This window comes from Tribolium madens, unplaced genomic scaffold (assembly GCF_015345945.1).
Source record: "Tribolium madens isolate multiple individuals breed KSU strain unplaced genomic scaffold, Tmad_KSU_1.1 Scaffold_91;HRSCAF=231;Tcas5.2_LG7, whole genome shotgun sequence".
Classification (NCBI taxonomy): domain Eukaryota; kingdom Metazoa; phylum Arthropoda; class Insecta; order Coleoptera; family Tenebrionidae; genus Tribolium; species Tribolium madens.
Window position 1 is genome coordinate 17,566,460 of NW_025401063.1, and position 26,350 is coordinate 17,592,809.

Here is a 26,350-nt window from a genome sequence, read left to right on the forward strand (position 1 = left end):
AGTGCAATAAAAATAGAGCGGAAGCTGAAAGACAGTTTAGAGAAAAATACTCAAATAGAGTTCACCCAAATCGTTGGAAATTTAGTCGAATTGAAAAACAACTGAGACGAATAGGTTCGCTTCTTAAAAATAAAAAACCTGTGGTTCTTTGAAAGAACAAGAAAATCAAAATCTGGATGTTTTGTTATCAGTCGAAGAAAATCTAAGAGTTTCCATAAGAGAACTCGCTCATCAACTGACAAATTAGATTTGTCAAACCAACATTTAAACTGTAGCCAAGCATTTTTTTATTCACACCTTTCCTTTAAAATTAAAAATCAGGCTACGCGGCCAATTTCCTTATAAAATTCTAAGATTTAAGATGTTTTTTGATTGCATTGTGTTACGCAAAATGTAATAAATAGTGGTTTACAGTATTTTTCATGTCAATTATTATTGTTTGTAGGACAAAAAACATAGGTGTTCCATTTGAAAAACTAAATTTGGTAGCATTTCCGGCAACACCGGATGTGCTAAAAAAATTTGATACATTTATTAACAAAGCAAAGAAATAATATTATTATTTAAATATTTACTTTTTGAAAAAAAGAAGTAAGTTTAGGTGTTATTAGCCGGAGCGACTTGGACCGAACATCCTGTATATTCCACGACCGTTTTCATGACAATTCCCCATTTTCCCGGTTATATTTTTATCACCTGCGTGACCTACTTCTTTTTATTTTATTTTTCGCCGTGAATTTACGCCGTAGTAATGACTTCCGGAATGCCCTTCCTACACAATTTCTATTCCGAAACACACCGCCGGTCAAGCAGCCCCCATTCCTGGGGCTGAAAAAGACTTCCCGCAATAAAAGCGCCTCTATTTGTTTCTTTGAGTTAATTATGAGAGCATTAATGTCACTCGAGAGCATTCGAATAAATTTAATACAAGCTATTGTTCTAATCTTCATTATCTCGGCGCCGCCGCGAAAAGTGGGGCTGCAGGAGTGACGTCACGACGTCGCGTGCTAGAAACGGGAAAAAGGCGCCCGCAGTGCATGCTTGGACGCCTGTGGGAAAGTGCGTCGCTCGGAAAATTCGTTCGAGTTCGGCTCTGGACTTGGCCATCAATTAAAAACTGGACACAAGTTGTTAAAATGCGAGTTAGGTGACAACTTTCTTAAGGAAAGTCCGACGTGATTGAATTTTTGATAGGAAAGGAAATGAGGTGTTGGTGATGATCCTCATGCAGAGTCCCGAATCAAGTGTGTAATTTTAGCCAGTTGGAAGTCACTCAAATATTTGTTCAAGATGCAAATGAACACGTGAAAAATAACAATGAGTCCGCAACAGACAAGTAAGTGGCTGAAATTTTCTTTTATGTTGTGTGAAGGCTTATAAATACACGGCTATTTTACGCTCTTTAAATAAACATGAAAACCTCATTTTCCTCGGCTCTGAAATAGACCAGCACCGTCTATTGTGTTCGATTAATTAATAATATAAAAAACTTCCCTTAAACCCGCAAATATTACCACGAGTTGAATCTCATTACTTCATGTTTGAATAAGGTTCATAAATATTTATGGCATTGATCTTAATTAATGTGTGGATTTACTTGTACAAAAAGATAATTACATATCGGTGAAAGATTTTATGCCAAGATTTAATTGAACGTGTCATGTTTATTTTTTCGAAAACATCAATTTGGAATGGAACAATTCAATTTCCCTGTTATTACCCTGTTTACACAGGAAAACAGAAGGATGTGATAAAATTTTATTGTACAATTTATTAGTGTTTTGTTGAACTAACAACGAAATTCAATTTCAATATTGCACCTTTTGTTTTGACAAAAAACATTCAGAGACCATAAAATTGGCATTAAAATTGCACATCTTAGATGATAAAACTGATAACCATAATTAAAACATTAGAAACTTTGGCGTTTTTTTACAATAATTTTTAAGTTGATTTTATTTATTTTAGTAATGTAAATTATGAAAAAATTATATAAAGATAAAACACTCTTGAAGAAGTTTTACATTTAAAAGTCGAAATATACAGGGTGATTCATCTCAGCTCGCTCTTCTGTAGCTGCTATTATTTAAGTGGGAATTTTGATATTTTGTAGACTTTATATTCTAGAGTACATTTCAGGAAAATATTTTTGTTTATACAGGGTAGCCCAAAAATAGTTACAATACAAACTTATGTTTTTTTTAAATAAAACACCATATGTTTTTATTTTTTTATTTTTGAATGTAGCTTTTAATTTCAATGTTTTTAAGTTAAACTTTTATCAGTCGACTTTGTTTAATTTTTGGATTAAGTTGATTTTTTTGGCAAAAACATCCTCTTTCTAAAAATTAAAAGATATTTAATTTTAAATGTTAATTGTCGCAACATACAGGCTGTGTCAGAACTTGCGCCCCAGAGAAAAATTTCAAGTACGATAAGATACGAGGAACATGGAAAAATGTTTCAAAAATTTTTGACATTTGACATTTTTTGTCTGTTTTTAATGAAACTGATGATCTTGTATATATTTTTTACAATTATTTAATAAAGGTACAAAAATTTTGCCAATAAGACCCGTAAATAACATTAAACAGATTTACAATTTAGGATACAGCTTCCTTATTTCCTCTCCTAATAGGCTGTAGCAAAAAAACTTGAGAAAATATTTTTCCAACAGAAATAAATTAGAGTCAAAGTGCAAAATTTAAACTCTCAACTTCGAAATTTTTATAGATAAAATTTTTTTAACATTTTTTCATGTTCCTGGTATCTTACCTTATATAGCTTTTTTCTCTGTTCTGACGCACCCTGTATAGAAACAGATGTTTGTATTGTAACTCATTTTTGGGCCACCATGTATAAACATAAATATTTTCCTGAAATGCGCTCTAGAATATAAATAAAGTCTACAAAATATCAAAATTCCCACTTAAATAATAACTGAACTCCAGAAGACCGGAGCTGAGATGAATCACCCTGTAGACAAATGAAGAAGCATGTTCTAATATTATTTTTCGCAGTTTTTAAATACTACGAGTATAATGTTATTATTAATAATATGTGTAAACCGGAGAAACTTTCTTTATAATTATGACACCAAGAAAAGAAACTATTTTTTTTTCTGAAACACATTATTTTATATTTTGTCATCCAATTTCAGATTTTAGAATAATTTAATTTATTAATTGAAAGAGTAAATATATATTTTGTTCTGTATAAAAATTGTTTTTTTTTAAATTGTAATTTTATGACATTTTTATTACTAATTTATTTTAATTTTACTATTTATGTTATTGTCAGTGACTTGTTAAAAATTGCTTATGTGTTTGTCAAGACGAAATATTATTTGTTTATGACCTTCTCATTGCATGTCAAAGGAAATATTTTTTATGTTTTGTAGCAATAAAACACAGAAATGAACTTAAAGAATGTAAAAATTATCTTTAAACACTTTGGTAATGACTTAAAAAACAGAAATTATATACCATGTTAGGTATGTTTTTGATCAAAGTGGACTGTAACTTAAAAATTAAGTTGACAACAATGAATAATATAGACACAGAATACATAACACTTGTTTTCTGTCAACCTGAAATTAGGTTGGCAACACTGAATTAGATATGAGACTTGATTTTCATACCTCTGAGTCTGTTTTTCAGTCATAGGCCACTTTAATCAGAAATTTAAACTAGCTTAACAAATGTTGTAATATTATTATTATAAAATTTTAATTTTTAAAACTTTTGAAATTAGAAAAAATCTTGTATGTATACTCGTATGTCAATTTAAGGGTCCTTAACCGAGTCGAGAAAATTGTGATCCTCGACTGGATCACTCTGTATTATGTGAATTGATCAAGATATTTTTCTCTTATTTTTATAGTCCTGCTGTTACTGTTTTATATTTGGTTCAGAAAGGTAAACAATGGGATTGTTTGTTAATCTTTGCTACGTCATAACGTTGCAAATCACCTCAATGACGTCCTAACTGAATTTTACGTTGAACTTGTAAAAGCATAAACAAATTTCCTCTTCCAGATTGAAGAGTTAATTAAACGTCGTTCTAAAAATCGAATAATTTCACTTCTTTTCCGATAAACATCTGTCCCATAAATAATTTTTAATTTCACATCCAATTATCAAAATCTTTGAAAAGTGAAATGTTTGTAAAATCAATCATTTGGATTATTTTTAAATCCAGTTTAAATTATCTTTTATGCTTTATTTTAACAAATCTATAAATTTGATGAACAAAGTCCGTGACTTTTAAACGCATCTGTATTATTTCATTCAGTTAGCTCGAGAACTAATAATATTTACCTATAATGCTCTATTTACATAATGGGGTTTTCTATTTTCGAACTACTGTTTGGAAAGTATCATACTCTATTTCTTTGTGATAAAAGACGGGCGTTAAAAGTTTATATAGTTTTCAGTTTGATTAAAACAAAAATATTTTTGGCGAAGCTTTGATCAAAGTTGGGCAAACAATAACAATTATTGACGGAATTTCGGTAGGTGGTCTAGTATATTATTTCTCCAGGAGTTTGCCAATTGTTCAAATGTGATTAATTTCGTTATGAACTCTAGTTGCCAAACTTGTTAATCGGACTGATTCATCTGGCTTAATATAAATCAAGTCTAGGTAAATTTTTATTGGTAAAAAGACGATTTTGTTACCCCGGTGTTAATCAACATTTTTCTCGGAAACAGCAAAAATTTATTATTTTTCCTATAGGTTTATTTTGGTAATAGAACTAATTGTTTTCGTTTTTAGTAGTGGATTAGTCAATTCGGTGTTTTGTTATTTCGGTAGCAACGTCTTTTTTTAGATGCAAGACAATAGTCTACAGAAATTCTGTAGAAGAATTTTGGCACAACAATTAGCCAAGGGTATTTAGGCCAAGAATAGAAAGATATAACAATAATAAAATACCATACCCGGGTAGAGCTTCATTAAAACATTTCTTTAAATACTTGCAATGCTTATTTTAATTTATGAGTCTTGAAGAAATTCACTGCTTGTCATTTTTGCTCTATTAAATTTGAGTAAACAACGGCTTACAACAAACGTTGACCACCCACTAAGAACAAGATTTTAACGTTCAAACTTAATACTTATGAGCCAATTGTTTGCAGTTAGCAGTATATGATTTATTTTCTTAAAATGACGTTTCTCCGATTCTCTCTAGAGAAAGAAACGAATAAGTTGTGTGATAAAAGCAGAATTGTGATGTATTTTTTTAATCAAGTAAATGTCTGAACGATTTAAACTAAAAACAAACAAATCACAATACACTTGGAAAATTAACAAAATTAAAAAAAAAATAGTACTTATTTCACAAATTTAAAATTAAAGAATACGAAAAAAAAATTAAGAATAAAGGGTGACATTAAAAAAATAAAAATAATCATATGAAAATTGCAGTTTGAACACTTTTAGTCGAGTTTCTAACTACAACCTAGCATAAAAAAGCGTGATTATCATAATAATATGTATTAAATGATATAGTAAAGCTCCTGCTCTACTTACCAACGTGTAAAAGTATATTTTTCAATTTTTGACACTAAATTTGCAGGAAAAATGGAAGCCAATGTTTGATTTGTGAAAATTTTGGGAAAAAATTTACTTCTGTAGAAAACATTGTGTCTTGTGTCATTTTTTAATAAAAACAAAATTAGGATGTAAAATACATATTTTGGATTTTTTTAGTTTTCATAATTTCAGTAGTTAGTATACAGTATGTCCCCGCATTGAGTTTAGAAGATTAAAAAAAATATCTTTAATTTTACGCCAAAACTGCAAAGGAAAAACATTTTTTTTTACCTGAAACCAGTAAATCTGTAATTAAATTATTCTAACTATTCTAACCCAGTAGAGAGAAAAGTTTTATTTTTCTCTTGGTTTGGGACTTAAAATAATTTTTCTCTGCTTTTTAAGTTCTATCACATTGGCGGTTTTATTATTTTGATAATGATGTCACTTTGACATATGAATTTACGCAAGTTAAATAACAAAAATGTTTGTGAAAAACATAACTTTAATAAATAGCAACTCAAAGAAACAGCTTTAAAATAAAAACCAGTCATTTTTAACAAAAACTATCATTATTTAATTAATAAATTAATTTTCAAAGTGACATATAGTTGTCAAATAAATAAAACCGCCAATGTGATAGGACTTAAAAAGCAGAGAAAAACTATTCCAAGTCGAGAAAAATTAACTTTTCTTTTCATTAAATCAGAATAATGAAGTTTTAAGTACAGATTTGCTCGTTTCAGGTGAAGCAAAAAATGTTTTACCTTTGCAGTTTTGGCGTAACATCAAAGATAAAATTTTTTTTGCTCGTGTAAACTCAATCCGGGGACATACCCGGATTACTTCATCATTTCTCAAACTAGTTTTGAAATTAATAAAAAGAAATTATGTTATTTCATAATTAATAAATTTCAATTTAAATTTTTAAGAAAATACAGGTGCGCTAGAATACGCGCCTCAAAAAAAATTCAATTTATAAAGTAAGTAATATTAAAGTCAACTCCACAAATCGATAAATTTTAATAAATTATGTTAAGTCATATTGTATTAACATAATTTATTACTTAAGGCCATACAAATTCTAACGGTCGTAGGTATATTGTATAAGATTTTTTTAGGATACTGCAACGATCACTTTATTTGTGTAAAAAATCTTGTTAGGTACTTTTCGAGAGTAAATATTTGATTTTTTTTATTTTTTATATATCCCCAAAAGTTTGTGTAATGTTTAGTCTAAAAATGAAAAAATCAAGAAATAATGATTTAAAATATTTAAAATAAAACTTTCTAAAGATACACATTTGAAAAATATGGCTTTGGGAAATATGTCACTTGCAACGATTTTCTTTTTCTCTTCTATTTGATATTGATTTCCTACTTTTTCTTTTCAAGATACACAATACTATATTTTCTTAATTTGACAGAATTTATAATTTTATAAATACTTCATAAATCAAAAATTTAATGGTAATGGAGCCAAACCAAAAGACACGCAATTGCGAAAATAATAATTTCCCCACAAGCGTAGGTGTTTTATAACTTACAAATTTCAAAAACCACTTCATCACTAGCTTACAATTTTAGTTTTGAGAGTTTTACATTACATTGTTGTTATATTGATCTAGATTACTTGCGAAATTATTTATAGACGAGAAGAATTAAACAAACACAAACTATTTTGGATTCAAAACCTTCAATCAAAAGTCATTATAAAATCATAAATTCTTACAACAAAATTTTTTTACCACATAAAAACCAATACAGAACACTAAAAAATTAACCAAATAAACTATTTTTATCCACAATTTATTGAATTGGTGTTGGAACAAAATGAATGAAGAAAATAATTGAAAATATTTTATTACCCAGATTAAGTTCCAGAAATAACTAGTTTGCAATCAGGTCCAACTGTCTGTTTTTGTCAATTTTTCTTGTCATTTCCTCCTACATTAAGTGTCTTAAAAACGTCCATGGAATAAAATTACTTTCGTTGTAAACTCAAATCAAAGCCAATTAATTTGATTATTTTCAACTCTTTTGCAATAAAAATAAATCGCTTTCCACATATGAAACAAACGAAAATTGCCAAAAGTCGACACGCAAACCTTATATAGGAAAATATTGCGCCGGAAACCGGCGCTGAAATTCGGTCAAGGATCGATGCTGAAACTGTGAAAGTGAAATCTGCAAAGCTCTTATACTGTGAGAAGCTTAAAGCAGAGCAACATTTCGCTTGTTTTCCACTTCATTTGTTGATTCCTATTTTTACAAAAAATGTTTTCAGCTAATTTAATTTAAGACTGGTGATGACAATCCGACAATAAAATCAAAATTTATTCCATGTCTAATTTTTCGTGTTTTCGCATTTTTATTTATAAACTTAACACAAATTAATTGTTTATTTATTTTTATTCGAATTTCTGGCACAACTCCAACTGGCGTTAGATAATTCTCGTAGAATTATGATGAATGGCTTTTAATTTGTCAAGATTAAAAAAACCTTTTTTGTTTCAGAAGTAAACACCGCAAACAAATCCTCTTCAACCTCATCCGGAAGAAACCAGGAAGTAGCAACCTTGATTGTTATGATAGTAGTGTTGACAATTATCATATTATTCTGCTGTTTTGCTGCACCTGGTGTGAGAGATTTGTGTAAAAAATATGTTTTTCGTACCTGTGTCATGGATGATCCAGATATAGACAATGGTAAATACAATTTTCATTTTCACTTCCTTAATTTATAATTTAATTTGAGACAAAAATGTGCCAAATGTAAGACATATTTACTGCACTATAAATTAGATTGCTGTAAACAAACCTAAGACAGATAATATTTCTAGTGAAAATTTATTTCTTCCTAGTTACTAGCATTTGCAAATCTTCGAACAATTTGGACTGAGTTTGGGGTAATTTTACTTCGTTAAAACCAAGTTTACAACGTGAAAACTCCATATGATTCGTGTTGTTTATGACTTAAAGTAGTTTTTCCACTAAAACATAAAACTTTAAATGTTTTGCAATCATTCACATATGCCATTTTTCATTTACTTTATGTTTTGTGCAATTGCCAAAACTAATTCTCTTAAAACGTCTTAACTTACGATGCATTAATGATGTGATGAAATAACATAAAGATGACATTTTTACGAGTACGATGTCCCATTGTTTCTTAAAAAATATTTTTGTTTCAGTTTAGTTACAAAGTAGTGCAACTATATTTTTAATGATTAATAAAAATGCACTGTTTGCATACATGTCATAATTTTTGTTTATCAATCATTAATTTTATGGATTTTTCACGCTAAGATAATTTGTTAAACATCTGTTTTAATTAACGAGCAACTGCCATAACTAATTTATTTATTTAAGTTTTAAGTACGTGATTTTTCGATTAGAAAACAACAAAAACGATTTTGTCTTTTAGTTTCGCATAGAGAACATTGCCAACAAAAAATGTTTTTTTTAAATTCTTAACATTCTAGTAACACTTTGTTTTAATTTTAGCCAAGCAGTGATGCCACTTCAAAATTTGTAGGTAGGGTCGGTACAAAATTCTATTGAAAATTCTTAAAATGTGATAGTTTTAACGGACACTTTTTAATTTTGTTGAGAAAGTCCAAATATTTGATTTAAACACATTTAGGATGGCGATTTTTGGGAGCATTCTGTACACAAGTAAATAACAAAAATTTAGTGTAACAAAATTAGCAACAAATTTGTCCCCTAATTAGTTTTCTTTTATTCTTTAATGAATTCTGCTTAATACGGTTTGAGACGTGCACGAATTCAGAAAGAGGAAAGTTTTATTCCAAAGTTTTGTTCTAAATCTGTCTTTATGAGTTCTTTTCGTGAAAATTTTGCAGCTACTTTTACACCCGTGTTTTTATAGGAGAAAGTATCTAAAAATCGTTTCATTATAGCTAATAAAACATAATACAATTAATTATTACGGGAATTATGGAAATGATGATAAAAACCAAAATTATTTGGCAGAATAAAAAACAGCCAACACCAATTCGATCCACACATTTTTTTTAATATCTCACAAAAGTAAAACAAATAGGTAACAAAACAAATAAAATAATAGGGTCCAATTAACAATATTAATAATAGTAAGGTCATAATGATAATGCTCTTAGTTTTAGTGTAACAATTTTTAAAAATAATGTGTATTTTTCAAAGAATTCAAATTATATAACAAAATAAGCAACACGCCCAACGAAAGTTTACCTTCTTATAAAAACAACAGCATTAAAAGTTTTATCAAAAATACAAAAAAACATGGGATGTTTTATTTAAAAACTTAAGATTTTATATGCTTACTCACTTCTGAAATATCTTGATGTGTACTTAAAAATAACTTCATGTATTTTGTACTCAATGTTAAAGAGTGCTTTAATCAACTAATTTCAGTAGATAAGACTTTTATCGTCTAGTGAAACAAAGTAATTTTTATCTACTCGTGAAGAAAGTCCACTCGTGACTTCGTCACTCGTAAACTTAACCTTTTCACTCGTAGATAAACAATTTCTTTATCGTCTTGTATAGTAAATAACTATTATTGTAGTAGGTTTTTTTGTAAGGAGCTCTCCGTAGGGAGAATTTCTGCATAGAAACTTTTTCGAAATTCCAAGATAAGGAAGACCCTGCAATAATGAATGAAAAATATTTTGGATTAAAGAGAGATACATTTTTTATAAGTAAAATTCTTCAATAGAATTAGATAATTTTACCCCAAACAGTCGTATTGATTATCTCAAAATTGTTACTTCCTCAATTATTATACGTACAAATAATTTAAGCCATCATTATTATGCAAGCTGTAATCTCGGTAAAATCTTCATGTAATAATAACGCGTCGTTACCAAACTGAGAGCTATTAATTTCTAAACATCTCCAAAATAGAATGGTTTCAATTACTGCATCTCAATATTGTATTCTGTATCCATTAGCATTATGCCTTTGCTCATAAAATAAATTTAATAGTAAAGTTTACACATGAAAACAGCAATTTCTTTCTAATAGCAGATAACATTACAAATTTCAGTATATACCAGAAGATATAGACGCAGGGATGAGTTTAAAGTTATTTCAGAAACAAACAAAAACAAGGAACAGGTAAAATCGGTGTTTTTAAACCAATTAACTTTTCTACTAATTCGTACCAACTAAATTTATTTGGATTAACCCAAATTTCAATATACTTACTTAACGCAAATGAAATGTTTTTTTCTAAAACGTAAACCTTAACCAATTAACTTTGAAATGTTTGCTTGTTTTATCGTTATTGCCGCAAAAATCCGATTAGTGAAGCGATCCGTCAGTAAAACCATTTATAAATAACCCCAGTATAATTTAGTCCCGTTCTTGCGAAAAAGTAAAATTGTGCACTTGTTGAAAAAATAAAAAAAATATTTTTATAATTTAAAAATGAGCATGTATACAGCATGGTTCAAAACTCGCGTTCTGGAAAAAAATGCCAAGTAACATAAAATTTAATGCCATAATAATAATAATAATAATAACTAATATTATACAGTATGTCCCCGGATTTTTTTATTTTACGCTAACACTGCAAAAGAAAAACATTTTTTGCTTCACCTGAAACCAGTAACTCTGTAATTTTAAAAGTTCATTATTTTCACTCATTGGAAAGAAAATTTAATTTTTCTCTTGATTTTGAGCTTCTAATAACAAATAACACTATAGTTTACAAACAATACGACCTTTAAACGAATTATTATTTTTATGTTAACTTACCTTTAATTAAACAAAAATAATTGTTAAATTTTTCTATCACGTCACACTTTTTTGGTTACAGACGATAATTTTTCTACTTTCTGCACAAATGCCTCCGATTTAAAATTTATTTAAATTCAAATTGTTGCTGAATTATTGCAACATTATTACTATATGGGTCTAAATAGGTCTTAAAAACATTTCACTCGCATTTGGACTTTTTTTCTACAATTTAGGATGAATGACATACAAGTAGAGCGTTTTCATCAAGATCTGAAGGGTTTTCAAAGATCGACACAAAGGTTTTTGGGATGAAAATGTGTTAGTAGATTACTGTTGGATTGTTATAAAGAAAACTGATCCAAATAGTATAATAAAACCAAGTAAAATAACTAACTCACTTTTACTATGTTTTTTGGCGGTTCTTGTATTTTTGCTAATCACATATTTCTTAAACGTAACGTGGTGGACTTTTTTATTTATTTTTTTAACTCAGTACCTCAAAATCTACAGGGTGATTCAGCTTAAATGACCCACTTGACCTCTTGGCAGACAACATATAATACATTATGCACTTATTCCTTTATTTAAAATTAAATTTTCAAAACATCGAGAATCAAAGAACGATATTTTTCGATTCATGAAACTTTCAAAATTCGAATATGAATCAAGAAATAATTGCTTTGTGTATTATAGGTTGTCTGCCAAGAGGGGTCTAATGGGTGATTTAAGCTGAATCACCCTGTATAAGAAATTAACTTTCAGCTAAGGTATAAAAATCGTCTAAACTAGTGTAATTTTTTCTCTGCGTTTTAAATCCCACATTTTTTTGACAACGATGTCGTTTTGACATATGGGGTAACCCAAGTTAAATAACAAAAATGCTTGGAAAAAACATAATTTTAATAAATGGCAAGTCAAAAAACAGCTTCTAAAAAAACAGTCATTTTTAACAAAAACAATCATTAAATTAATTAATTAATTGTCAAAGTGACATCGTTGTCAAAAAAATAAAATCGCCAATGTGATGGGACTTGAAAAGCAAAGAAAGATTATTATTACAAGTCCAAAAGTAAGAAAAAAAGTAACTTTTCTTTCCACTGAGTCAGAATAATCAAGCAAAAACAATCATTGCTGTTAAAGTGTTACTTCATCTCCTCAAAAGAGTTTTTAAAGAAATAGTTTAACATCTGCTATAGAAAAAAAAGTATTTCCTTTGCTTTTTTGGCGTACAATCAAAGGTAAAAATTTGTTTCCTTTTGACTGGCTATTATAAATTGTTTTATTAAGTTCAGAATTTTGATTATAAAGAAATAACTTGATAGAAATATTGGCAAAATTGACAGTTTATTAAAAAATTCTGGCATTTAAAACTAGTCCTACAATATTGATTTTTGAAAGCTGTAGATAAAGAACCTTAAAAGTTAAGTCAACCAAAAAATGTTTTTCCTTTTTCAGTTTTAGCGTTAAATCAAAGGTAATTTTTTTTTCCTCTTGTAAACTTAATCCGGGAACATACTGTATACTTGCAAAATACATTTCTTAAATAAATTTACGTATTTGTAATTTGATAATTTGAGCAAGCTTGTTTATTATAATCACAATTTAATGTTTACGTTATAATCTATGCTCATTGGAGTAATTTTCACAAAAAGACATTTTTGGGGTCCGAACCAACTTCCTAACTAAGGGTTTTTCGACATATTACCTGCTCTCCAACTAGTTAGTCTGAAACGCTATTGCGACAAAGCGCAGTCCGAGTACAAAGTTAGACTGGTAAATACTTTTTTCCCCGGGTGTACAAAAACTTTGTCAACAAAAGCTACAAATAATGATAAACAAAGTAACAATTCAGGATACAGCTTCTTTGTTTCCTCTTCTAACAGTCTGTAGCAAAAGAACATGTAAAATTATTTTTCCAACAGAAATAAATGGAGTCAAAATGCAAAATTTAAACTCTCATAACGTCGAAATTTTTATAGATAGAATTTTTTTCATGTTCCTGATATCTTATTTTACTTGGCATTTTCCGTTTTTGGTCTATTTATAAAACACCCCATATATGTTTTTTTTTTATAATTATTGAGTAAAGGTACAAAAACTGTGCCAATAAAAACCACAAATAACGTTAAACATAGTTACAATTTTCTTTGTAATAGCCTGCAGCAAAAAGATATGTAAAATTATTTTTCCAACAGAAATAAGTAGGGTCAAAGTGAAAATTTTGAATACCCATAGTTTCGAAATTCTTACCTATACAGGGTGTCTCAGAAAAAGTGTAGGAGCCGAAGATTGCAGATTCTTCTGCGAAGTATAATGGCGTATTTGAAAGAAAATAATGTCGATCTCAAATAGAGTTTAAATGATTAACATTTTAAATTGGCCAATCGTGAGGGATTTTCTAATTAATTTCTTAGGTATAAGTTACGTTGCCAAGTTAAATGCAAAAATTGAAAGTTTGGGTTTCTTTGAAAAAATATCTGGTCAACTAGTGAAGGGTCAGTGTCACATAAATTGTCACGAGAAACTTCACTTGTATTTGTCCATTATTTTTTTCATTATCGTGGTCTAAATAGTGTTGGTGAAAATGTTTGCTCCTAATGAAAACCTTGAAATGGTAATTATGTACGGCGAATGCAATAGAAATGCCAATGAGGCAACGAGGCAGTATAGTATAGAAATGCATGGTGGTCATTTTGAACAACTTCTTTTACGTTTATTTATTGTTCTGTTGGTTTTATTTTGTTTGTTTTCAGTTCTTTTTTTATTTATTCGAGCTATTAATAAAAAGTTCTTGGTTGCTTATGTTAAAAAATATTGTTAGTTTATTTGCCCAAAAGACACTAAATTCGTCCTCATTGCTTTAAAATTTTCCACATAACATTGTTACAATTAGAGCTATTGTGATGTAACTTCGGAAGTAATCTTCTCATTGTTATTTTTATTGGGGGCCATAACCTTACCAAACTGGGAAAACTTTACCATCGTGTCATTAAGACATAATAACTACACTATAGGTACTACATTGAAAGGGCCATTAGGTCTAATAAAGAACTCAAATAGTTTCATAAGATTCTTCTCCAAGATGCAAACCTACTTCTTCACCCTCTTTCGTTTCAATTTTCAATAGTTATTAAAACCATTTTGCAGAAGTTGTGTCCAAACTTTCCAACATATTGCATTACTTTTAAATGTGTTGCTTGAACAATTTGAATACTTCGTAGCCACTCGTAGCATACAGGCTTTCCTTTTAGAGACGAAATTTTGAATTGAAATTGACTTGTCAAATGCCATGAATGACGTTACTAATTTACAGTAGACCAGATGAATATTCATGGCTTTGCATCACCCTATTCTTCTTCTGTTTCCTAGCGATCAAAAAATAGGTAGCAGCAAGGTATGACCGAGGCTTTCATAATTGGTCAGTTTCAAGCCTTTATAACTCAAACGTTTTTGGACCCTAAACATTTTTTCTTTCAATATTAGTATTAGCTAACGTAGCAGAAAAGGTGGTTAACAGCACCTACACTTTTTCTGGGACACCCTGTAGATAGATTTTTTTTTAATATTTTTTTCCATGTTTACTTAGCGTTTTTTTTTTGAGGGAGCGCGAGTCCTGAACTAAGCTGTATGTGATAAAGAAAATTTGAATATCATGTGAATTCAAACAATAAGCAATTTTTTTTTTCATTTTTGTGACTATTAAAAATTGTGTGGTTGCAGCTAGCGCCGCAGGAGAATCAGCGACGCCAACAATAATCCTGCTGCCGTACGGCAGGATGTTGGTGGTGGACCGCGCTGTTTTCGCCCAGCTCCAAGCCGACCACACTGGCATCGATTTTATGGAACTGAGTGCAAATCTGATACGGTCTCAACGATACCAAACCGGAAGCACTCCCAGCATCCTGGATTCGGAAACGACCAGCAAAGGGCTTTCGCCCACTTCCTTGGGGTTCTCGCCACCGGCCTACGAGGACATCTTCGGGGACAAATCCGATCTTCCGCCGTCGTATAGTGAAGTTAGTTTAATGTTTAGGACACAAAGAAGACTGCAGGAACCGGAAAGCATCGAAATGTGCGAAGTGGACACGGATGTGAATAATGAAAACAATCTTAATAAGGAGTTGGACGAGCAAAGTGTGAGGATTGGGATGGAGGAGTGTGATGAGTCCACTTCCGAAACGAGGGAGGTGGCTAATGATTGCTCGGTTAAAGAGAGTAGGATCTAAGACACCCTTGTTATTGTTACACAATGCTGTTATTGGGGCAGTCGAACACAAAGAAATTCTAAAATTGTTAAAAACAAGACAAAAAGTGGCCTGTAACTATGAAATTAAGTTGGCAACTTAAGAAGTTGCCATAGATTAGAAATTGCTATTTGGCAACACTGACCATCAGAAATAAATGTCACAATTTTATTATCAATTGTCATTCATTTTCAACGGGAGGCAGCTAACATAGCATCACCTGGAACAACCTAACATCACCAGTGTTGCCACAAATCTCTTATTTACAGATTTGTCAACAAGAAATTACCACCTATCATTTGAATTTCTAGGAAAATTACTTTTTTCATGTTGTTTGTAACTAGAATTTTCAGAAGTAATTTTCAATGCCTAGAGTTGGTTACCCCTTGTTGACGGTTGATGTTTTCTGTCAACCTCTGTCAACTATCAATTTGTCACCACAAACCAACCTAACCAAATTTATGGCAACCTATTCACGAATATTCCTAAATCCTAGGGAGTAATTTCTTGTTGATACGATAATATCTTTTGTTTCAGTTTATTCAGTGTTTCCAACCTAATTTCAGAGTCAGGGGCTAGTGATAAAATTTGTTTGATTTAAAATGTACTCACCCAATTCGACTGCCCTCTTATTCAAGCCACTTTTTACGTTTTGTAAAAAGTGTCATTGTTCTTTTCTAGCAATTTTATAACGCTGATCTGTTTAAAAGACAGCAACGCTTCAAATTTTAAAATTTCTTACTAAATTGCATATCATATAGTCGCAAAAAGTCAATTAGGTGCATTAAAACAATAAATTTTATTAAGATATAGTTTAAACACCAAAATACAACGAATAATAATTTCGTGTTCTATCTGTACGTCATATCCTTATAAAATACAATAATTTTTTTACAAAGTGGAGGGTTATTTAAAAGGGTACTCTGGGTGTTCCTCAATCCCTTTAAAAGCAGCAAAATTCAGAATCCTAATTCCCTGATCCAGATTATTCAACTGACTCATGTCCTCCTGATCCAGTTCGAATCCAAAAATATCGATATTTTCTCGAAGTCGTTTCGGATTGGTGCTTTTGGGAATCACAACAATTCCCTTCTGGACTGCATGGCGCAACACAATTTGGGCTTCACTTTTCTTGTGTTTGGCTGCAATGGCCTTAACTACCGGATTATTCAGAATATCCGGCAAATCAATCCTGAAAAAAAGTTAAATCAGTTCAGAAGTATCGATTAAAAGTTATTACTTGTGTCCAAATTGCGCCATAAATTTCGCCAGTCCCGGCGACCCCAAAGGCGAGTAAGCCGTCACAACGATTTTGTTCGCTTTGCAAAACTCGACCAAGTCTTTCTGTTGCAAATAAGCGTGGAGTTCAACTTGGAGGTTGCAGGGAGGGATGCGACAGTTTTGCAAAACTCGCTGGACTTGCTTTTGGTTGAAGTTTGAAAGTCCGATGGATTTTGTAAGTCCGGCGTCGATTTGGGCTTCCATCGCCTGAGGATAATTGCAGTTAGTGTACGCGATTGCAGCCTTGACCAGGGCCGCCACAAGCGGGGGTGCAAGGCGTGCGAGGTAACAAAATTTTATTAAATAAGACATTTTGAATTTCGCAGTGAACAAAAAAAAACTGCAAGAGAAATACAACCAAACAAAAAAAAACAAAACGTTATGTGAAAAAACTAGTCATGTGGCCGTTTCCTGTTATAGAGATTAGAGTTCGAACACTGTAAGATGTACACCGTGAGCCATTCAAACGGCTTGTTGGATCTAAATGACTCAAGGTGTGCATCTTACAATATTCGAACCCTAATAAAGGTGCCAAGTTCACTGAATCTAGACTTCTGAATAAAACAAATTTTATATAGTTTCCTAGAACTTTTGGGTTAAAAAAATACACATACTAAGATCGCATCCAATTTCCTATTTCCTTTCATTTGTTTGCTTTATTACTTAGTGGATTTGTGCTTAGTGGTGGTCGAAAATTTGTTTTTAAACTAGTGATTTTTGTGGAAGTATTACAATTAAACAAATATCTTGGTATAATTTTTAAAAAAATTTAATCTTATTTTAATTATAGGTTTAGATAAAAGCTTCGAAAATGTAATGACTGAAGCTGACGAACTTAACGTAGAACCAAATTTTCCGATGATGCAAACTGTACGCCCAAAAGGCAAGCCAAAACTCTTTGATTACGAACATCAAGACGAAGTTGTGCTAGATGCAAAAAATAATTTCAAAACTAACTTTTCTACAGGATTTTGAATCAAGTTTTGTCTTCTTTAAATAATAATTTTGAAAAACTAAATGCATTTAATGATACATTTGGATTTATTGACAATATGTTTAATTCTTCCGAAGAAGAATTATTAAAAAATTTCAAAGGCTTTTAAAGCTTTAAAAATACATTTCATCGAACAAACTATGCAAGAACCTTCAAATATTGTACAATATCTTTTTGAAAATAATTTAATTTCTACTTTTCCTAATACAGCAATTACATTAAGAATTTTACATTCCTTACCAGTTTCAGTTTCGTCTGGCGAAAGATTTTTTCTAAATTAAAAATCATTTAAGATTCACCATGGTGCAACTTATCTATTATTGCAATTGAACAAGAGCTGTTTGATAATTTAGATATAAAGGAGCTGGTTACAGAGTTTGCAAGTATGAAAGTGAGGAAAATACAAAATAACTAATGTTGGTTTTCAACTTCCCCCTCGGGATCATAATCGACTTGTTTTTGCTTGAAAATACATTTACTCAATGTCAAAAGTTATTGAGACTGGATCCTTTTGAAATGAAAGCCCTGTATATTTTTAGGTATCATACCTATGTAATAAAATAAGTATACCCATATTTTCTTAACAAATTAACAAGGGGCGTCAAATTCAAATGTGCACGCGGGCGTCAAAACCTCTAGCTGCGGCCCTGGCCTTGACAGTGATTAGAAAATGTTAAATCGATAAGGAATGCACCTTCCATAATGCCACGTGGTCTGTGCTGGGGTCTATGTCGATGCGTCCATCAGGAGTCATGGGATGTAGGTCACCTTCGACGTCCTTGAAAGCAAACGGAACATGGATCAAATATAAATCCAGATATTGAACTTGGAGTAAGTTGAGAGACCGTTTGATGTACTTGGAAACAGCTTCCGGCCGGTTGCCCCCAGGGGGTAGTTTAGTGACGAGAAAGATATCTTTGCCTGCAAATCGGAGTCAATTTGATTATGACTTTGCTAATAAATACGTTGCATTACGGGTTAGTTTGCCGGAGGAGAACCACCGGTTTAGAACTTTGCCGATAACTTTTTCATTTTCATAGACATGAGCTGTGTCGATATGCCGATATCCGGCTTCGAGGGCGGCTTCGAAAGCTTGCTCCAGTTCTTCATCTTTTGCCTTGAAATGAGATAGACGTTTAATTTTTACGGATTTTCAGAAAGTATGAACATTATTGCACCATTGCACCTCGTTGTTACAAAATATGGTATTGAATGCAACAGATTTAGTTAATTATTTATCATGTTGCCTTCAATTTTTTGCATCGCCTGCAAATTAATTTTACGGAATGACTGGTATTACCCAAAAAAACATTATAGCAAGGACAGAGGTATTTTATTTCATATTATTATTAACGAACGCATTGATTGGAATATTATTATATTTATTAAAGTTTATTATATTTAAATAAATAATTGATTTACAATTAAACAAAAAATTACAAAAGTATTGTTTTAACAAAAAAAAAAAAAAAACAGTAAAAAAGGTTTTCTATTTTTGGTTTAGATATAATTCATTTAATTAGAGTGTAGTTCCTTGCTCTAAATTTATCAGTAGGGTCAGTCAAGGATTTAGTATAGTTAATACAGGATGTCCGGAAATTCGCGCACCTCTTGAAATGGAGTAATTGTGTAGTCCCCCAGAGTACTCAAAAAAAATTCTATCTGTCAAAAAATTTTGACATATATTTTTTGACGTTTGACATCTTATTATATCTATTTAATTTACTGATAATAGTGATAATCTTGTTGTTTAAATTAATTTAATTTAATTAATTTAAACTCTTATAACTTCGTAATTTTTCTAAAAAGATTTTTTTAACATATTTCTTGTTGTCTAAGGCATTGCCCGATGATACAGTGCCACGGAGGTGCGTGACTTTCCGGACACCTGTGTAAAAGTTAATACTACTTCCATGGGTCCAGTTCAAACACAGAACCATAGCTATACGATCTATTTTATCTTAAAAAATGCGGTTGCGATGTTGCCATTTTGCAGATAGATTTGTCACGAGATACTCAAAAGAGTCAGAAGGAGGAGATTTGCAATAAAAAATTTGAAATTGGCTAAGAAAAATAAGTTCCTACATAAATAAAAAATTAAAATTACTTCCACCTACCTTAAAAAGAATTAAAAAAAAGTTCCAAAGACAAAAAATAGTCTCTTATTATTTTAAAAGAATGTCTATTTTAAATACAAAACACGGTTTTTCAAAAATTCTCAAAAACAAATGTAAAAAAAATGTTTTTTTTTTAAATTTTGAAAACTTTAAATTAATTTTGTAGTTTTTCTAACCACAAAGTTTTTTTAATTGCTACTTACTCTGGTATTCTTCTTTTTAAACCTTAATTAAATTTGTTGTAAATAAGGCTCGGATTATATGCAAAATGCATATGTGTTATTAAGAGGTAAGTATATCAACAAAATTATAAGTTTTCTATGCATATCTAATGTTTTTTGATTAAAATAGGCCAATTAAAAAATGCATATTTTGCATATTTTGGCAACTTCGTGCATATTTTAAGAAATATTGCATATTTGTGCATATTTTCTTCAAATCACAAATTTCTGATTAAAAACTTCAGTTCAATTAGACAGTTTAAGAAAAGAGACCCGATTACAAAATGTGTTAAAGAGAAAACAACCGGTAATTCGTAAGCCGGACTCAAAAAATTAGTATTCTGCTGCGTGTTTCCTTTTTGAATTCGTTTTATACAGGGTGAATATAAAGTATGGAACTAAGCGTTTTTTTTAAATCATTTGCCTGTAAAAAATAATACTTAATTTAAATTAAAATAATATAAAAATGTGATCGTATTTTGAGAAAAAAAAATTATTTTGTTTTTGAATTATGCGATTTTTTTTGGTAAAATTGGAATGTATGTAAAAAAATACTAAAAAAAAATAATATAAAGTAGATAGTTGTAATTTTTAGATCATAACCTTAACGAAAAGAATGTTTTATAAGTGGGTGGTCATTTAAAAAAAAATTGTGAACTTACAAACAAAAGAAAATTTTGAAAAATTTTATTCTTGATAAGACATCACATTTTTATAGTACTTTATCATTCATTAATTAGTTATTACAAACATAAATAGTTTAAGCATAAAACATTTGGTTCCTTTTCATTTACGCGGTATGGCTATAATCCCTCCATTCGAATAAGTAGTTGCCTGCAAGTGAATTTTAGCGAAATATTTTAAAGTGAAAAGTAGATTTCTTAGAAAAGGTGAATTACTAGGTTATTAAAATGGCTTGTCTGAGGCAAAACTAATTTATTTGTTCACTTTCGCTCATCGTGTCCAGTTCAAGATGCAAAGTTTAATTAACTCTATTCGAGGATAAAAATTTATCTATCCTTTGTTAAAAGTTTTGCTTATAGATGCATATTTGGCATATATTGTAGCATATTTCTTAATATCCCGTGCATATTTTTTTGAAAATAAATGCAAATATATGCGCATATTTAATTTTCCGTGCATATAATCCGTGCCTTAGTTATAAGATCTATCAAAACTTAAACAGCTTCCTTGTTTCCTCTACTAATAGCCTGCAGCAAAAAAATGTAAAATAATTTTTTCAATTTTCAATAGAAAGGAATAGAATCATAATTTCTAAATTTTTTTAGATAGAATTTTTTAAAGATTTTTTCCTTGTTCCTGGTATCTTATCTTACATGGAATTTTTCTCTGAAGCGTGTGTTCTAAAACACTCTATACAATGTGTTGCAAAGTTTGCGCCTGTAAAATGCAATCAGCAATACATAAACTAGGTTCAAAATATTAAGATATTGAAAATTTGCAGTCTTCTGCAGTTTTCACCCTTCTTAAAATGATAAATGGCAATAATTGGAAAGGGGTCAAAAACCTAAGTCGTTTTCTTTTCAATATTGAGTTTACTGCTGTAAGAAAAACTAAATATTTTAAGGTTCCTTACAATATTTTTTATGAAGGAAAAAATGTTTATATTAAAATATCTCTTAATTTGCATTTTAATATTTTGACTTCTTGGCTTCTGACCTCAATTATTGTTAAATTTTTTTATTAGTTAGTGATTAGAACAGATAAATTTGCATGGTGTCGACTCTTTTGTTGTTTAAATACATGATAATTGTTGTTGAAAAATTATATGATTTAAAATAATGATAACTAAATATTTTCAAAAGTTTTCGAAAATAAGATATTTAAAATATGTAAAACATTTTGTATAACAAGAATAGGGCTCCAGCCGCGGCAATTTTTTTAAGTATTATGTATTAAAAATATTTAAAAATAATTGAAAAAAAATTAAAATGCATTAATGCATACATATTAACTATTCTAATACCCAATAAAAAATTTCTGGGAAATTTTTTCCCCTTTGCCCTTTGGGTTTTACTAAAAGTTATGAATCCCGGCTGAAGTCGCGGCAATTTATAGTCTTCAAATATTTAGTTAATTTTAAATTCAAACACACCGCGATTTGAGGTCTTTATACGAAAAGTTCAATAAACTATGTTAGAAAAAATTCTTGATAGTATTATTTATTTAGGTGTTAAAATGTAATAAAAGCGACTTACTTGCCAAGTTCCGTACCCTATCATTGGCATTTTTAATCCCCCGTTTAAAGTAGTAGTCGGCACACTCATTTTTGCAAAATTACTATTTGACCGGTGATATAAAAGCCGAGTTGAAATTTCCGGAAAAGCCCAAGTTTTAATAAGTGTGGACACACGAGAGAAACAACAAGAACTCATAAATGCTCAAACACCGGTGAAAACACTTGCTTGGAAGATAAATAAATAAATAAATATGCGCACTAGCAAGAGAACGCATCAAACTAAGGCTTGAGCGTTCTGGTATATTATCAAGGTTGTGGATAATGACCTTGTTACCACTTGGTGGCAAACATTGTCCACGCTTTCCACTGGGAAAAGTAACAGCCACATTTCAAGGTTTTGAATCGATCATTTAATTGTTCTTTTCTATAATTTATAGAATTTCAAAGTAAATTAGAGACAGATGTGAGACAAGTAATGCAATTGACGACTTATTTTCTGGTTTTCAAGAGGACAGTTGCAAACCGCTAAAAGAGATGGACCCGCCACTCGAATTTATCTGATTGAATATTACATTGTAGTCGGAGAGCATCATGCAGTGGTACTAAAAAGTTGTCACTTTTATCTGCTTATTTCATACGAAATGGAATATTTTGTTTTTCGTAAAAGAGGCTAAAATTTTATAGACTTTATCTCTAGTATAGAAAATGGTGAATGTTAAAAATAGTCATTTTTTTATTATTGTTTGTTGGGACTGCTGATGGGCTACTTAATAGGTAGTAGAAGTGGAAAAGTAGATGAGCATCAGATAAACTAGACTGGTAGATACGTTTTAGTGATAGCGTGGACAGGGGATGTTTTTAAACACCAATGAGCAAACAACCGAAACAGTTTATTGTCGCATTGTAATTCGATAATAGGTAGGTAAAAACGCCACTTCTCTTTTATTATTTCTCCTTCATCCATGAGTGATTCACGAAAAATGAGAGCTGAATGTGACAAATGCAAATTAATTGAAAAGTTGAAATTTCATTCGTATTTTTCTGAAGCAAATTTTTCTCATCAACTTATCTGCATGGGAGAAACTATGTAAAAACTCAAACCACGATAATGAATACATAAATTTTCTCTAATGTCACAGAAAAACCCACTATAATAATTGAAAACTTGAAAATTTACTTACATAGAATAACAAGTAATAGTATATTACATAACGAGCAAGAAAAGTGACAAGCGCACGAGGCGTCAACCGAGTGCTGGTGCAGAAGCTCCACGAGTGCGTTAGACACTTTTCAGCGAGTTATGTACACTATTTTTCATACGGCTCCGCAACCCAACGACAAAAAAACACCATTATTTTCAATAAAACTTTTTAATGTTTCTGTTAAAAATTGATAGTTATTAGGTGTCTATACATATAGTTATCTATTGTAAGAGTGTGTTAGATAGCGTTTTATCCACGCAAGAATGTTTAACCTCGAGAATGTCAGTTCGAGGGGTTAATTTTCTTAATTTTCTTAAACGCGGCTAACACACGACTGCAATGTAACGTTTTATCTACAATCACAGGCCCAAATTATTCTAAACTTAATTAAAAATTAAACTGACATTTAAACGTCACGCCAAATGTGCTTTCGGTTAAACGTAGTAAGCTGTTACGCGGTGCGCTGGTTACTAACAGTGGAATAAAGTTACTTTAATTTACTAGTGGATAAAGTGGTAGTTTATACGCATCTAAAGTGTGGAATAAAGTCTCTTTATAGAGTGATTGTGGATAAAATATTAAAAACTTAATTAAAAGTTTTGAAAGATGAAGAAAATAAATGTCAAAAGCAATGCACATGGCCAACCAATAGCCAATCGCGCGCAATTTACCAGATGCAAATAAAGCTCTCCGCCAATCGCACAACTTCTTACACCTCATACATTATTTTCATAACACACACGTGCGTTAGGAGAGTAATGCGATTCGTTCGATGTCGTCAACTTTGTGGGTAATTGACTGTATGGAAAATGTCACTTTCGTATATGGTCGTGGGAAAATAAAGTTTATTTTCCTATGTATTATACAACTCCTTTTTGAACTTTTATTGACTGGACTAATTTGTAAATTATGCAAATTAAAATAACCTTTTAAATTCCAATCAATAATGTATAAAAATCATTTTTGTGCAATTATAATTACAATTCTCATTACGTAATTATATTACTTTTTTAGGTGTATATAAAATAAATATTTATTCAATTATTTATTTCAATTAAGTTAATTTAATTACGTACCTAATTAAAATTAATCAGAATATTTTTTTTTGATTGTTGTATGTTTTAATTTTATTATTTTCCTTGAAAATTAGTATAATTAATTATTGTCATAGAGTGGGATGGAAAGTCATGAGGGTGTAGTAAATAGACTTACTTTTATGGAGTTCTCATCATACTCCTAAGGCACAAGTTATACTTGTCACTCAATATGCACAAAGTCTCAACTCAAATAAAGACTCAATAAATGAATGAATGATTTAACATAACATAAATTTTATCGTTTCGATAGACAGGTAGCGCTAATCGATAAAATTTATTTATTCTTCGACACTGTCAAAATTTACGGTTTTTTCCTGTGACAGATTTAAAGCAATTTTAAGCCTTGTTGAGTCTAATTCGAAGAATAAAATGTGGTATTCAACTCGTCTTCCTGTAAATCGGTTCATTTATTCCACCTCGTGGATGACAAACCACTCGTCCGATTTATTTGTATACTACTCTATGTAAAATTCTCCCTCTATAGCGAGTATTTTTCTGGAAGTGAGGTGGATATAGCAAAACTTTTATTTTGTCCAAGATCGGTAATAGCGAGAAATTCTTAAAAATTTCGGAAACAGATCGGTTATAACGAGAGTTTCTAGAAAAAATAAAAATCCTGCGAGTCTCCATTACGTATTGTGTATTAGATTTTTTAGAAATGTTGTTTTTGCGTGCTAATGGTCTTATTTTTCTCACTTTCTCAGTCTTGAATAACTTTTCAAGCAGAGAACACTTCGTCTTCCGTCTGTATCAATATGTCGTCCTCAAAAAGAAAATCATTTTCTACAAAGAAAAAATATCAATAACAAAAGAGTCTGAAAGTGGTAAAAAACAAGCTGTAATCTGCAAAGAGAAAAATTTAGCGAGTTCCACATTGACAACAATTTTAAAGAACAAGGACAAGAGGCTTGTACAATAATTGGAAAGTGCAAATGATAAGATACAAATGCTTCAGTACAGAAAACAAACAAAAATTATAGATGTTTTTTTAAATATTGTTTTAAGCTTCTTTAATATTCGTATTTAATAAATAATTTACATAGTACATATGTAAAAACTGTTATTATCCATGACTGTTTACAGCGAAAATCGTTTACAACGAACAAATATGTTGGTCCCTTGATTTCTCGTTATAGAGGGGTTCTACTGTATTTCCTACAACACTACAAGAAAGATGACAATTTCATCTAAAGTCTGTTTTTTCTTCAAATGGAAATGTCAAACAGTCTTAACGTTGGCACCACTAGTAAATTCATTCATTGTAATTTTAATAAAGGAAATTGGCAGTTCTGGTTTTTTAAATTAATTTGAAAACAATGTCATTACACATCAACACAAAAAATCGTTTAAAAAAAAGAGAACAAATTCGGTACAGCTAACAGTTTTTAGAAATCTAGAGTTAGAAAAAGGACCCTTTAAAATGTAGACGCAATTTGTAATGCAGGTTTGCTAAACATTCTCAATTTTTAGCAAGAAATTGACAAGAATACAAAATAAGTATGAATGAGAAAGAACCTCGGAAAGAACGCAATTAAATTAGTGTCTTGTGCATCGTTTTTAAGGAACGAGTTGAAAAAGTAACAATTTTGAAAGTAAAGCTGAAGAAGAATTTATAAAATTCATCAACTTTGAGCTCATTTCAATAAATTAGAAAAAATTTATTGCCAATCATCATAATACCTACTTGTATCTTTTGCTACATAACTTTTTTCTG

At 30.3% G+C, this 26,350-nt stretch overlaps 2 protein-coding genes across 3 annotated transcripts; one reads left to right on the forward strand and one right to left on the reverse strand.

Annotated features, from left to right (window-relative positions):
- Positions 1-1,046: 1,046 nt before the first annotated feature.
- On the forward strand, positions 1,047-15,913 carry LOC123010979. Of its 2 annotated transcripts, none has more exons than XM_044408211.1 (3): positions 1,047-1,336; positions 8,053-8,244; positions 15,001-15,913. In XM_044408211.1, the coding sequence occupies exons 1-3, from the start codon at positions 1,318-1,320 to the stop codon at positions 15,504-15,506; spliced, it is 717 nt and encodes a 238-aa protein (XP_044264146.1). In that variant the 5' UTR covers positions 1,047-1,317; the 3' UTR covers positions 15,507-15,913. The 2 variants fall into 2 exon arrangements, with proteins under 2 accessions (XP_044264146.1, XP_044264147.1); XM_044408212.1 differs by having other exon boundaries at positions 8,056-8,244.
- Positions 15,914-16,304: 391 nt separating this feature from the next.
- LOC123010978 (1,5-anhydro-D-fructose reductase) lies at positions 16,305-22,628 on the reverse strand. Its single transcript, XM_044408210.1, has 5 exons — positions 22,357-22,628; positions 18,775-18,916; positions 18,494-18,720; positions 16,765-17,012; positions 16,305-16,716 (listed from the first exon to the last, which is right to left on the reverse strand). Exons 1-5 carry the CDS (start codon positions 22,531-22,533, stop codon positions 16,431-16,433), a joined length of 1,080 nt encoding a protein of 359 aa, XP_044264145.1. The 5' UTR covers positions 22,534-22,628; the 3' UTR covers positions 16,305-16,430.
- Between the last annotated feature and the right edge of the window lie 3,722 nt (positions 22,629-26,350).

Bases quoted from the DNA above. Each gene is read 5' to 3' on its own strand.
- LOC123010979 (XM_044408211.1), top strand. The intron at 8,245-15,000 runs GTAAATACAATT...GTGTGGTTGCAG, and splicing joins TGATCCAGATATAGACAATG to CTAGCGCCGCAGGAGAATCA.
- LOC123010978 (XM_044408210.1), bottom strand. From the start codon at position 22,533: ATGAGTTCTTGTTGTTTCTCTCGTGTGTCCACACTTATTAAAACTTGG. The intron at 18,917-22,356 runs GTAAGTCGCTTT...TCTCATTTCAAG, and splicing joins TAGGGTACGGAACTTGGCAA to GCAAAAGATGAAGAACTGGA. The intron at 17,013-18,493 runs GTGCATTCCTTA...AATTATCCTCAG, and splicing joins ACCACGTGGCATTATGGAAG to GCGATGGAAGCCCAAATCGA.